Source organism: Populus trichocarpa, chromosome 13 (genome assembly GCF_000002775.5).
Source record: "Populus trichocarpa isolate Nisqually-1 chromosome 13, P.trichocarpa_v4.1, whole genome shotgun sequence".
NCBI lineage: Eukaryota > Viridiplantae > Streptophyta > Magnoliopsida > Malpighiales > Salicaceae > Populus > Populus trichocarpa.
The window spans coordinates 7,222,853-7,237,664 of NC_037297.2; the positions used below are offsets into that span (position 1 = coordinate 7,222,853).

Sequence of the window (14,812 nt, forward strand, 5' to 3'; positions counted from 1 at the left end):
GTTATTGGACGGTGCTGTCCACGCTCCTTGAGGGACGAGGTTTGGTTGGAAATAAAAAGAGAAGGAATATCCTTGTCACATTTATTATGCTATAATTATAAAAAGAGACCAAAAGTGACATCATCAGAAGGGGGAGACAGACAAGCCAGTCGATAATCATTCCGTTCATCCCGCCGCATTTTGATTTGAAATACCTATTCTATAATTACACCATGAACCTAGTGGTAATTTGGGAATTTAAAATTATGGGCGACGTTAGCTTATGCTTTAATAACATGCTTTTGAAGGGGCTGTTTGGGAGTGAAAAACAACATTTGGTAATTTGCCAAAGAGATTCTTCATTAAAGAATAGTCGGTCCATAATAAATAAAAATGCTTTATTTGTCAGTAAAAGCAAGGGTCTTTGTTTTGATTTAAAAGCGATGTTTTAATTATAAATCGAAATAAATATTGATCAAATATTACTTTTAAATTAAAAGTAGCTATGTTTTAAGAACATATTAATACTCACCAAGTTGTTTAAGTTTAAAAGATTATTTGCTTCCGTTCAGCATTTGAGCTTGGAGGTTCGACTCAAGGTTAGGCATGATTTTTAACCATGATAAGTCTTGATTGGTATAAAAATTAATTAAAAATTATTAATTTTTCATATTAAAGAAATATGGTGCACCAAATTAAAAAGTATTTAATTTTTTTTAAAATTAATAATTTTTAGTGTTTTTAAATTATTTTAATATATTAATATTAAAAATAATTTTTTAAAAAATAACCAATAAAATACTTCCGACAGTGAAAACAACCCCTCTGAATAGATATTAGTTGGTGTGGAGGAGCAGACGGAGGCCAACTCAAAACGAGTACAAATCTGTCCGAAAAAAACTAGTCGGTCAACACCGAGGTAACAACTGGCAGTGGCGTGACATGTCAACACGGATTTAAAGAAAACAAAAGCTGTGATACCAGAGATATTTCACTGTCAGTGAAATAATATTTTTTACCTTTTGAAAAAAATGTAAAATTATCTTTCTGATACATTAGGATTGATCGCAGATAAATTAATCTACACACCTTCTATAGCACAGTAGAATGTTTTTTTTTTTCTTTAAAAGCGAAAAAAATATTAGCCTTGAGTCCAGGGTTTTTTTGTCTTCTTAGTATTATGATATTATCTGCAGAGTTGAATTACATTGATACCCTTGAAGTAAAAAAACAACATTAAACTTGTACATAAGGGTTTTTTCATCTTCTTTGAACCTGTTTGGCTCTGCGGTTGAATCTGTATTTGACCAAATTTTAATTTTTTATTTTTTTTGCTAAAATTGAGTGCGGTTTATACTTTTTGGATCGTTTTGATGTGCTGATGTCAAAAATGATTTTTAAAAAATAAAAAAATATCATTGGCATGTATTTCAGCACGAAAAGTTATTTGAAAAGCAACCACTACCACACTGCCAAACACGCTCTTCATTTTTATGACGCTGAAGTTATGGAATTGTCCTTAAAATAATAATAATAAAATGCATGGTTCCAAGGGTGTTTTTGTTTTTATTTCTATCAATTTTGGCTCTTATTCTTTTTATTACTATTTGTTTTGCTTTAATACTTTTTAAGTTTAATTTTTTTTTCACTTTCATCCCTAGACATTTTATTTCATTTAGTTTTTAATTTAATTTTATCCTTATTCTTTTGATTGCTTTTTTTTTTATACTTTATTTTTTTTAATTATTTTTATTTTCAATTTTATTCCTAATCATTTTATTTCTTTTAATTTTTTTATCCATTTTCTATCTTCATTCTTTTAATTGTTATTTTCTTATATTTTTCTTGATTTATTTTTTCAATTTTGTCTCTCAACATTTTATTTCACTTATTTTTTTATCAAATTTTGATCATCGTTCTTTTAATTGTTCTTTTATTCTTTTTCAATTTTGTCCCTTAACACTTTATTTTATTTATGTATTTATCTAGTTGTGGTCCTCAATCTTTTAATTGCTCTTTTTTTATCTTTTTAAATTTTGTCCCTCAACATTTTATTTTATTTATTTTTCTAATTCAATTTTGATCCTTATTTTTTTTTTTTTTTTTTTGAATTATTCTGAGTTATGGGATAGTCAATTTAAGTCAAAAGTGACTGGTATTTTTTCAATGTTTTTTTTTTTCATTTAATTTCGATGCTTGTTTAGCTGAGCTGCCACGCTTTCATTTAATTTCATGTATTGGTAGGCAACTCGTTACCAGTTCACATTCACATATTCATAATTTCATATAGTAGCTGAGGCTATTCATTATTATCAAACATCAACATAATTAACAACAAGTTGTCTAATCTAACCTATGACTTTTGACACTTTGGTTTTCTTAAAAAAAAAAAAAAAACCGCTTTCTTAACTATATTTCACATTTGTTTAATTAAGGTTGTGTTCGATATTGAGATTATATTTTATTTTGAAAATGCTTTTTAATATATATTTGAGTCAAAATAGTTATTAATTTAATGTTTAAAATGGCTTTTATGTATTAAAATTAAAATTATTTTAGAAACTATCAATTTAAATGTATTTTTACAAAAACAAATTAATTACGTTGCTAAACACGTCATGATGATTTCAATAAATATAAGTTTTTAAATGAAATACATGTGGTCTGATGACATATGACTTATGCTTTGATTATAAATAAATAAATAAAAAAGAGACGAGGTAAACATTGGCGACCGATGGGTTGGAATTGGACTCAGATAAACGGGCATTCAACTATACACGTGTGACTCAGATGAGAGATTTGCGCCGTTTAATTCTTCTATGGCTTTCAATTAAAAAAAATCATTTATTTTTTTTAAATCATTTACATCCGATTAATCACGTTAAGTTTTGATTTAGATGGTGACGTGGTAAGATTTTTATAAATGTTATTCCTATGAAAAATGAAATACAGAAAAATATACTCATTAATTTTCTCCTCTCAGTTATCTTATCCATATTCATGTTTAAAACTAAAATATAATTAAATAATTATGCTTCATACTCGATTTTTTCATTCTCTAAAAATAACATGTAATAAGTAGTTTTTTTCTCGTAAAATCCTAAGCACATGCTGTATCACAAATTTATTATTTTTTTTTAAAAAAAAAACAATGTCGAATGATGAAATCATAAAAAAATTAAGTCAAAAAATAAAAATGATACCAACCTATGTTAAATTTTCAAACTTGTAACCTGAGTCATTAGACTAGAAACACCTTATCAAGAAAAACCACGAAACTTAATTCACAACCAATTAAATATCGAAGAATGAGATTGGAAAAAAGAATTATACAAAAAGTATCCAAAATAAATAATAGCAATTGAAAGAATAAGAATCAAAGTTGAAATAAAAAAAATAAATTAGACAATTGCAAATTTTTTATTGATGGGTAAAATTGAAAAGAAAAATCAATTTAACAAAAGGACAAAAAAATGATAAAAAAAATAAGGACCAAATTCAAAAAAATAACACATCACAAATTGGGATTGAAGGGTGAAATTGAAAACAAATTGAATTTTTACAAAAGGAAACGAAAATTAGAAATCAAAAGAATAAGGACTGAAGTTTAAATCTCAATAAATAAGAAGACAACTCTAAAATTTAGAATGACCAACGTGAATTTCGAGTGGAGGAGAGAAAAAAAGAAAAAAAATAAAGAAACACCATCAATGACAAATCGTCTTACCGTCGCCACCCAACCAAAAAGAAGATGTCACGACGATTCCAATGACATGATGGAAGGAAATTTTTTACTGTAGGGAGATGCTGCACGTACTTCCAGGAGGCCGCAGACACTTCCCACAAGCTTTTCTTTTAAATAATATTTTAGATTTACTAAAAAATCAAATTGACCACATTCAACTTGATAATAACAAAAAAAAAATGAAAAATCCCTTGAAAGCCAATTTATTCATTTTCTTCATTTTCACTAGTTATTTAATCAAAAAGAATTAGGCTTGTGGTTAAGAATGTTTATTCATTTTCTAGGTAGTGTCCAAGTCTTAATTGTACTAGGTTGATATGAATATACACCCTTAAATCATATATATTTTGTTTTAAATTAGCACATTTTAAAAAAAAAATAGCAAAATAGCACAAGCTGAAAAAATATTGAAAATAGTAGAGTTTGGTAAAAGTAGAAGGTAAAAACTGTGACTTTTTAAAAAATCATCGTTGAAAAGTGTGACATTTTAAAATAAATGATTAAAACAAGTTGGCACACATTCCAAGAAGGAGAGATGAAAGAGAGAGAAAAAAGAATGAATGAATGAGACCTTAAAGGTACACTAAAGTTTTAATGAGGACATCTTTGGTACCATAAAAAAAGATCTACACGAGATGAATTTAACAACATCAAGAAAGATCACCAATTATGGCCAGAGTGAGCCATACATGTCACTCTTAGGCAAGTGAGTCAATCGTTGCCTTTGAAGCAGTGCTTAGGGACCACTATAGTCATCATTGATGACTTAGTGTTGTTGGATTTATCTCGTCGAGACTTTTCTGTTGGTACTGAGGGTGTTATCATCAGAGCGTCGATGTGTCTCCAAGATCTTTTTTTTTTCTTTCCTTTTCTTTTCTCATTCCATTTTTTTCATTGGAATTTGTGTCAACTCATTTTAACTATTTATTGAAAACATCTCACTTCACAACTATGAATTTTAAAAAAGTCATAGCAACCACTTGTGACTTTTATCAAAAATCTTTTTTACTCAGTGCTAGTTTGTTAAAATAATAATCTAAGCTTTGTTAGAGTATCCATATTATTACTAGCTAAAATCACTTTTTAGTTATAATAACTAAAGGATATAAATTTTGGTAGAGCATTGTTATTAGCTAAGATGCTTTTTATTTTGCCAAAATGAACAACACTTGCTATTTTTAGCGAGTATTGTTGCACTTCTTATTGTGAAGGTGATTCAGCATGAAAAAAAAAGTGATTCATTGAAGAAATCAATCAAAGGCATTAACACACACCAACAATAAAACATTTCATTCCCCAGGATCCCTTTGTCTAAGGTTCCTTCATATCTCAACAATAACAACTATTTTTACATTCTTCACCCGTTTTTTATCCCAATTCCAAAACCTACTTACCAAATTGGTTGCACATACACTGATTTCAATTTCCACATACTAACTCAACCTCTTCTTTCACTACCTTTTTCATTGTCTTCTCCTCCTATTAATAATACCAATTCAATTCAGAGATGGAACTCTATATGCTTATATCACACACAAGCCAAGTGTACTAAGTTGAAGTTTCAGAATTTTCAACTTTTTATTAACAATTACTCTTTTTGTTGGTTTCTAGTGTTAATTTTATTGAAAAAAGAGCTAGAATTAGAAAAATAAGTGCTAACTTTTATAGGTTCATGATGTTATTTTTTTTGAATTTGTGAAAGGTTTGGACTTTTAAACCGTGATTGGTAATGGAATTTTTTGTGATTTATATTCAGATCGATAACCCTATTTATATAGGAATGTTTAATCATGATTGCTCTAGGGATTTTCAAGTGAGTGCTGTTGATTTTGAGCAAAAAAAAGCTTTAAGATTTTGACTTTTCCTTGTGTTTGGTTTGGAAGGGAAAGTCGAGATTCTGGAGTTTTCTTAACTGGTAGTTGATATAAAAAATATAGGTGTTGTCTATTTGTTTCACAGGTTAAATATTATTTTCTTTTTATGACAATATTGAATGGTTTGTTTTTTTTATTGTCAAAGTTAAATCAAATGTTTTAGATATATATGAAGGGAGTTTCTCTAATACTGTAAATTATTATACTACAAATGTTTCGTTGTTGATTTTGAATGAAACGGGCCTAAAAAAAATGAAAACAAATTGTAGAATGTGTCTTGAATACTATGAAATGCGTCAAATGAAGATGTTAGCTAAATGATATAATAATGGGTTTGATTAGCATGCATTGTTTATTTATTTATTTTATTTAAGTGCGTGCATTTTCTTTTTATTATTTTAAATTTCTACTATAATAAAAGAATTAATTTTCAAAAGTGTCCCTGACTAATTAGAAAATTTATTAACATAATTTAAAAGTAATTAATAACATGAAATAACATGTAATTTATTATTCATCTCATGTAATTGATCATTCATCTCATATTTAATTTGAATAATAATAAAAAATTATGATTCTATATTTTAGAGAGAATGAATATCATCATATTTTTAAGAATTAGCTAAAATAACTTTTTAGTTATTTTAGCTATAAAATAAAATAAAAAGTGTGAATTCAAATGTTATTAGAAAGAATAACTTAGTTTAGAAGAAAGATTATAGTGAATGAAAGGTAGGGCATAAATCAATCTTAAATCACTTAAAGAGAAAATTAGTTTTATTAAGGGTAAATTACTCTGAGCATCCCATGATTTGGTTATTTTTTTACTTTACAACCAAGTTTTCAAATATTACACTTTACAACATTGGTCAAAATAAATTCTAAAAATCAACAAAAAAATAATAATGCCCCTGTATATATTACTCTCATACTCGCAATCAACCAACCTCATCTGCTCCAAATCATCAGCCTATGACAACAATCATTCTCTCTCTCTCATAACAGTAGACCCAACCACCACCCATTAAAACCTTCGACCTTTATAGCCACAACAAGTCCCCACTAGAAATCTCACCAAAAGTCAACCAAAAATCTTAACTTTTCTTTTCATTGAAATTATCACAATATCATACTACACCCCAAACCATCCACAACATAACCATCCACAACATAAACCAGAGAAGAATAGAAAAGCAAAATTAAAAAGAAAAGAAGAGCAAAATCATCATCTCATTTCTTGGTCTCAAAGAGAGAGATTGTTGGTGAGGGTGTATGTGTATGTACATGTATCACTCTCTCAATCCACATAGATGGGTTTTCATCCTTTTCTTTTATTTATATCGAAACTTTAACGTTCTGCAGAAGAAGCTACCTAAAACCTAATAGGTGGATATAGATAAAATCATTGAAATTCAGTCAACTTGGTTTCAATGGACACTATCATATGTATAAATTTACATCACTTGTTCAACAAACCAAACCTTTTGTGATGCCCAATATAGATGATGACCATTTGTCTGTATCTATGTTTATTTTGGAATAATTACTAACCACATGCCCAATTTAGAAGGAGAGAAATTCTTGAGCAAATGGTCTCCTTCCAGGTACCTTGGAGGGGATTATCTATTCTTGTTTTGCCGGATTAGGTAATTATAATGAGTTTAATGGTAAAAATCTACTAGAGAAAATACTCGACAACAACTGATAGTCTGAGATACACAACTTCGATTATAAAGTTCCCAAGCTTTTCACTAGCATAAACCAACTGTCGATATAGATTGTCACTATATTGATAAACCCAAAGGTTTCACCATTGAAATATGGGCTGCTTTGTTAGGTCTCATCTTACTTTCGAATACATTATTTTGAAAATGGTTTCGAAATGACAAGCTTGTAGGTTGTGGGGTAACTGTGGTTGCCATTGTGAGTAGAGCTGGGCCACGAGGGTTAGCGGTTGTGTAAGAGAGAGAAGGGAAAAAGATGGAAAATAACGAGGGTTAGGATATTCTGATTTGTTTCTTTTTGTTTATGAAGAACTATGTTTTGAAAAGAAATGACTTTTCAGTTATTATTTTAAATATAATAATAATTTTGTAAAAAAAATATTTTTGATTGATTTTTTCTGACATAAACTTCTAAGGAAATAAAATATTAACCACCTTCAAATTTTAATTTGCAAAACATAATATTTGAAAACTTAAAGTAAAAAAAAAGAAAACCATAAAATGCTAATAAGTAATTTACCCTTTTATTAAGACATAAGCAGCGTACTCCAAGATACCCTTCACAGTAAAAAAAAAAAAAAAAAAAAGTCTTCGAATCTATTACCCTCAATACTCTCTCATTTGTTTAATCCACCTCCCTAATCCACCCCCTTTTCTCTCCCTTTTGTCTTTAAATTAATAAAAGAAAAACCTTCATTTTGTGTCCCCATCTTGTCCTTACCATCCCTGTTCCTTCTCTTCTCTGAATTACCAAGAAGAAGATATAGAGCCGTTCAGGACTTACCTAACATCGACCGGCGATCCACATAGTAAACTCTCCTCCTTACAAGCTGCTTGGGTTGCCAAGAACCTTCTTCATTTCTTAAGAATAATAATAAAAAAAACCCATCTCCCACTAACACCACACAGGCACAGCTGTGTCATAGAAGAAAAAAATAACATATTTAGTCCCAGTTACGCCCTATCAGTGCTTCACAACTCGGTCCTTCTTTCTTTCAACACCCATTTCACCCTCTCTCTTTATGAATTTATTCTTCTTTCTTGCTTTCTCTATGTGAGAAATACAGAGTGTGGACGGTTAAAGGTGGTGGCTTTCTTTGAAGCATTCCTTTTTTGGTTTTAACGATTTGTTCAAATTTTCTTGTCCTCCTTTTTTCCCTGCCGTTTAGCATTTCCAAAGCTTTCAACGAATCTGACAAAGGGATCTGTTCATCTGTTATATCTATATATATACAAACAGAAGGTAAGCCTTTATTTAGTTAAGACGACTACTAGTTCTTTCTAACTACTACATGATCTGCAGTGTTTTGCTTGGTTTTAAGATTGATGTATGGCCTGATTATTCATTGCTCGAAAGGTAAAATGTTTTACGGTGAAAAGGTTTTCTGGGTCTTCTTTTTCGTCGCTTAAAGCAAATGTCATTTTGGATCTTGGGTTGTTTCTGCTACTAGGCTTTTGGGTTCATCTTAAAGTGTGTAAATTGTGACGATGTTTGTGGAAATTATGAGGTTTCTTTTCTTTTCTTTTTAATCTTAGGTGTTTTGCCTTTTGTATTATATAAGTAAACTAGAAGTCAAAAGGGTTTTTTGATAGTTAAGCCTTGAAGCTGTTATACTGTTAATTCTCTCTTCTTTATGCTTCATTTTCTTAGCAGTCAAACCGGTTTTAATTATATTTGTGGATGTTCTGTAATGATTCGACCACCCTGTCTTTTTACGTGAAGAGCTTTTGACTTAATTTGAATCCGTTTGAAATTGAAAGTTTTTTTCTTTTTTTTTTGGCATCGCGAACCTTATTTTCTGTTAGTCTGTTGATCAAATGTAGAGAGAGTAAAATAACTTGAAAATTATGAGTGCTAGATTTTCAAGATCTGTTGTGCCATGTATAGTTTCTTGGCCCCTAAGCAGAGGATCTGAATTACATATTGAAATTTTGGTTTTGATTGTGATATGTTAGGATCTGGTTGGAATTATGAAAAATATGCTGATGGGAATTAAATTTCCGTGCAATAATGTAAATGCAGGATCTGAAGAGAAGTCTCTTATAGTGTTAAAATATGGCCTCAAAATCATTCAAGGCTACTCGATCAAACCTATCAACTAGCTCGGATGCTGCGGAATCTCACAAACCTCCCCTGCCTCCGTCGGTGACATTTGGCCGGAGAACTTCTTCTGGTCGCTATATCAGCTACTCAAGGGATGATCTTGATAGTGAACTTGGGAGTAGTGACTTCATGAACTATACAGTGCACATACCACCGACCCCTGACAACCAACCCATGGATCCATCAATCTCACAAAAGGTTGAAGAGCAATATGTGTCAAATTCGCTCTTTACAGGCGGTTTTAATAGTGTGACTCGTGCTCATCTCATGGACAAGGTGATTGAATCTGAAGCCAGCCATCCCCAAATGGCTGGTGCTAAGGGATCCTCTTGTGCGATTCCAGGGTGTGATGCAAAGGTGATGAGTGATGAGCGAGGTGTTGATATTCTCCCTTGCGAATGTGATTTCAAAATATGTAGGGATTGTTATATTGATGCAGTGAAAAGTGGGGGTGGAATTTGCCCTGGTTGTAAGGAGCCTTATAAGAACACCGAATTAGATGAAGTGGCTGTGGACAGTGGAAGGCCTCTTCCACTTCCTCCACCTGGCACAATGTCCAAAATGGAGAGGAGGTTGTCGTTGATGAAGTCAACCAAATCAGTGCTGATGAGGAGCCAGACTGGGGACTTTGATCACAATAGGTGGCTCTTTGAAACAAGGGGAACTTATGGGTATGGGAATGCTATCTGGCCAAATGATGGGGGTTTTGGCAATGGGAATGATGAAGAAGTTGGTGAGCCTAAAGAATTGATGAGCAAGCCATGGAGGCCACTTACTCGAAAATTAAAGATACCAGCTGCTGTTATCAGTCCATATCGGTACATTCTCCTTGTTCATCATGGTTCTATTCTCTTACCATTGATAGTATAACGATGGCCATCATTCTTTCCCAAAAGTTTAAATTGCTATATCTTCACCTATTTCATTCAATTGGTGCATTAGTTTGGTAGAAGGGAAGATAAAATACACTCTGATATTGGTTTTCATTTTATTTCTTTGTTGTATTTCCTATCACTTTGCCATTTGGTTTGATGATACGAGTTACAAGAAACATGACAACTGTGTCTCTTTGCTACCAGGAACTTCCTAATGAAATGCAAAATTTAGATGACCATTTGGTCCATGACTCCGGGACTGCCTGTTATATCACACATTTATTCATTCAGTGATGATTGGATAAAATCCTAGGCTACATCAATGCCCTTCCATGTTAGGGGATAAAAGAATTGTTACTAGAGAATAAAAAAATCAAACAATTTATATATGTACTTTTTATACACTTTCTTAGTGGACATGCCTTAGTGTTTCTTGTATCCTCTAATCTGATATTTATGGCTGCCAAGCTAATAGCTCACAACTGTCATTGTAAATATCAAGCATTGAATTTGAGCTACACCTTGTTCCAAAGATTTTATAGAAGAAAATTAACTCTATGTATCTAGTGAATTTTCCAGGGTCACAAAACAATTCTAAACTGATTGCATTTGTTACCTTGTATTGAAGAATCAATTCTGAAATCATCTCCATTATTTTTGTTGTTTCATTAATGATTATTGTGCATTTCATGAAAATTGTCAATATGTTAAAACTTGAATCCTAAATGCAATTTTTACTTGAAATCATGTAAACTTGTTGCCACGGAATTTGATTTGCTCATTTGAAATGTGTACATTATTCTGTGAAATCATTTCAGTTCCATGAGAGATCCATCCAATTCTATCTAAACCTTTTATTTTTCATTTCCTAGGAGCCTCTATTTGGAGATGGGAATAGACCTTGGGTCTTTTGCTAACTCTCTAAAGAATTTTTGAGCAGGCTAGCTGGAACTGTTTATTTGGCTTGCAAACTTTGCCTTCCTGTTTCTCTTCTATTGGCATTTCCTTCCATGTTATTCACTAATGTTTATACATATGGTGTTAGGATAAGTGTTGTTTAATTCTACACTTTGAAAGTTATGTTGACTAATGCTTTGTGCATCTTGCTGCATCTCTTCTTATATAGGCTTCTCATTCTTATTCGGATTGTGATACTCGCATTGTTTTTGGAATGGAGGGTCAGACACCCTAACAATGATGCAATTTGGCTGTGGGGGATGTCAGTGGTTTGCGAGATCTGGTTTGCTTTTTCATGGCTTCTTGACCAGCTTCCAAAGCTATGCCCAATCAATCGTGCTACAGATCTTAATGTCTTGAAAGATAAATTTGAAACACCCAGCCTTAGCAACCCCACTGGTAAATCTGATCTCCCAGGCATAGATGTTTTCGTCTCCACTGCAGATCCAGAAAAAGAACCGCCTCTTGTCACTGCAAACACCATCTTATCAATCCTAGCAGCTGATTACCCAGTTGAAAAGCTTTCTTGTTATGTTTCTGATGATGGAGGTGCACTTCTAACATTTGAGGCCATGGCTGAAGCAGCAAGTTTTGCTAATGTATGGGTTCCTTTTTGCCGTAAACATGGTGTTGAACCCAGGAATCCAGAATCCTACTTCAATTTGAAGAGGGATCCTTACAAGAACAAAGTGAAGCCAGATTTTGTCAAGGATCGCAGAAGAGTAAAGCGTGAGTATGATGAGTTCAAGGTCCGTATAAATAGCTTGCCTGATTCTATTCGCCGCCGATCTGATGCCTATCATGCTCGGGAGGAAATCAAGGCCATGAAGCTTCAGAAACAGCATAAGGACGATGAACCTGTGGAGAGCGTAAAGATTGCAAAAGCGACATGGATGGCAGATGGTACCCATTGGCCAGGGACTTGGCTGAATTCTGCACCTGAGCACTCTAGGGGTGACCATGCTGGTATCATACAGGTATTAGTTTGGCTACAAACTGTTCATGTCATTGTTCAAGCCATGTGAATGATTACACTAATTTTTAAACCATGTGTCGGCGGATCTGGAAATTGTGTTAGATTTTCTTATTGTTATTGCTGACTGAACAACTCAATTCAACTTTACATAAACTAGTTGGGATTGGCCACGTGGATTCACTTTCTCCATCTCTTTTGATATGTGCTAGAGTTTAAAAAGTTGTTGTGTCATTCAACCTTCCAAATGAGGCTGATTATTACTTGATGCAGGTGATGCTGAAACCTCCCAGCGATGAGCCACTACTCGGAACTGCTGACGATACCAAGATAATGGACTTCACTGATGTTGATATTCGTCTCCCATTGCTTGTCTATGTTTCTCGTGAGAAGCGTCCAGGCTATGATCACAACAAGAAGGCAGGGGCCATGAATGCGCTTGTTCGAGCCTCAGCTATTATGTCTAATGGCCCTTTCATTCTTAACCTTGACTGTGATCACTATATTTACAACTCCCAGGCAATGAGGGAAGGCATGTGTTTCATGATGGATCGAGGAGGTGACCGCCTATGTTATGTTCAGTTTCCTCAGAGGTTTGAGGGCATTGACCCCTCTGATCGATATGCTAATCACAACACTGTTTTCTTTGATGTGAACATGCGTGCCCTTGATGGTCTTATGGGTCCAGTCTATGTTGGAACTGGCTGCCTCTTTAGAAGGATTGCCCTTTATGGCTTTGACCCCCCACGAGCAAAAGAAAACCACCCAGGTTGCTGCAGCTGCTGCTTTTCCCGGCGCAAGAAGCATTCCTCGATTGCAAACACCCCAGAAGAGAACAGGGCTCTAAGAATGGGTGATTCTGATGATGAAGAGATGAACCTCTCCCTGCTCCCTAAAAAGTTTGGCAACTCAACGTTTCTCATTGACTCAATCCCAGTGGCAGAGTATCAAGGTCGTCCTCTCGCAGATCACCCAGCTGTTAAGAATGGACGCCCACCTGGTGCTCTCACTATTCCCCGTGAGCTTCTTGATGCATCAACTGTTGCAGAGGCAATCAGTGTCATATCTTGCTGGTACGAGGACAAGACTGAGTGGGGAAATCGTGTTGGTTGGATTTATGGATCTGTCACTGAAGATGTTGTCACTGGGTATAGGATGCACAACAGGGGATGGAAATCAGTTTATTGTGTGACCAAGCGTGATGCCTTCCGTGGCACTGCTCCGATTAATCTCACAGATAGGCTTCATCAAGTTCTCAGGTGGGCTACTGGTTCTGTTGAGATTTTCTTTTCCCGCAACAATGCCCTCTTAGCCAGCCCTAGAATGAAATTTCTTCAGAGGATAGCATATCTGAACGTTGGCATCTATCCCTTCACTTCAATCTTCCTGATTGTGTACTGCTTCCTCCCTGCACTTTCCCTCTTCTCTGGCCAGTTCATCGTTCAGACCCTTAATGTCACCTTCCTTGCTTATCTCCTAATCATCACACTGACTCTGTGTTTACTTGCTGTGCTGGAAATCAAGTGGTCTGGAATTGAGCTAGAGGAGTGGTGGAGGAATGAGCAGTTTTGGTTGATTGGAGGAACTAGTGCCCACCTTGCTGCTGTGCTTCAGGGGTTGTTGAAAGTCGTTGCAGGGATTGAAATTTCTTTCACCTTGACTTCAAAATCAGCTGGTGATGATGTGGATGATGAGTTTGCTGATCTCTACGTTGTCAAATGGACATCGCTGATGATACCTCCTATCACCATCATGATGGTCAACTTAATTGCAATAGCAGTTGGATTTAGCCGAACAATTTACAGTGTTATACCACAGTGGAGTCGATTACTGGGCGGGGTTTTCTTCAGTTTCTGGGTCTTGGCTCATCTCTACCCCTTTGCTAAAGGGTTGATGGGAAGAAGAGGAAGGACACCAACCATTGTTTTTGTGTGGTCAGGTCTTATTGCAATCACCATCTCTCTCCTTTGGGTGGCAATCAATCCTCCGTCTGGCACCAACCAAATCGGTGGCTCTTTCCAGTTTCCTTGATAGGTCTTTTTTTTTGTCCTTTCGAGTTTAATTTATTCAATGACATTCGTTTACTAAATTCTTAGTTCAAAACATCAATCCTGCTGGAGAACAGACTAGTTATGTTCCTTGCACCCATTTTGTGTAGTGGCTACTTCCACAACAGTTCTACCGAAGATGGAGATCAGGACCGAGAAGATGGGTGGCTGGTTTTCTTGGCTTTGTTGTGTGACAATGCATTGCATGAAATGCTAAAATCAGCGGACCCATTTTCAGGCAGATGACTAGAATTGTGCTCAATGCATTCTTTTGTAATTTAGAAAAGCGAACGTAAATTTTAATGGAATATTTTTTTTATTCCAATGCTTCTTCATTAGTTCATTCCCTTTGTTCATGGCAAGGGCCCAAAGTTGTTATATACACTTTGGAAGGGACGATGATTAATCCTCGGCGTGTCCGAAGTTGTCTCAAATGTAAGATTCTTGACCTATCATTGAGGTGTAGCAAGCATGTTCAATACCATGACCAAAATCATTATTTCTTAATTTCTCAAATTATCTTCAACTTT

At 33.9% G+C, this 14,812-nt stretch overlaps 1 protein-coding gene across 2 annotated transcripts; it reads left to right on the plus strand.

Annotated features, from left to right (window-relative positions):
* The first annotated feature begins 7,986 nt into the window (after positions 1-7,986).
* On the plus strand, positions 7,987-14,607 carry LOC18104196 (cellulose synthase-like protein D3). Of its 2 annotated transcripts, XM_024583336.2 has the most exons (5): positions 7,987-8,568; positions 9,349-10,247; positions 11,431-12,238; positions 12,508-14,268; positions 14,393-14,607. In XM_024583336.2, the coding sequence occupies exons 2-4, from the start codon at positions 9,382-9,384 to the stop codon at positions 14,263-14,265; spliced, it is 3,432 nt and encodes a 1,143-aa protein (XP_024439104.1). In that variant the 5' UTR covers positions 7,987-8,568; positions 9,349-9,381; the 3' UTR covers positions 14,266-14,268; positions 14,393-14,607. The 2 variants fall into 2 exon arrangements, with proteins under 2 accessions (XP_024439104.1, XP_006376007.1); XM_006375945.3 differs by having other exon boundaries at positions 7,988-8,568; positions 12,508-14,607.
* Positions 14,608-14,812: the final 205 nt, after the last annotated feature.

What these genes read in the sequence shown, in the direction of transcription:
- LOC18104196 (XM_024583336.2), top strand. Translation starts at nt 9,382, where the DNA reads ATGGCCTCAAAATCATTCAAGGCTACTCGATCAAACCTATCAACTAGC. An exon ending in GCTGTTATCAGTCCATATCG is followed by an intron (nt 10,248 to 11,430) that starts GTACATTCTCCT and finishes CTTCTTATATAG; the next exon opens with GCTTCTCATTCTTATTCGGA. An exon ending in ACCATGCTGGTATCATACAG is followed by an intron (nt 12,239 to 12,507) that starts GTATTAGTTTGG and finishes TACTTGATGCAG; the next exon opens with GTGATGCTGAAACCTCCCAG.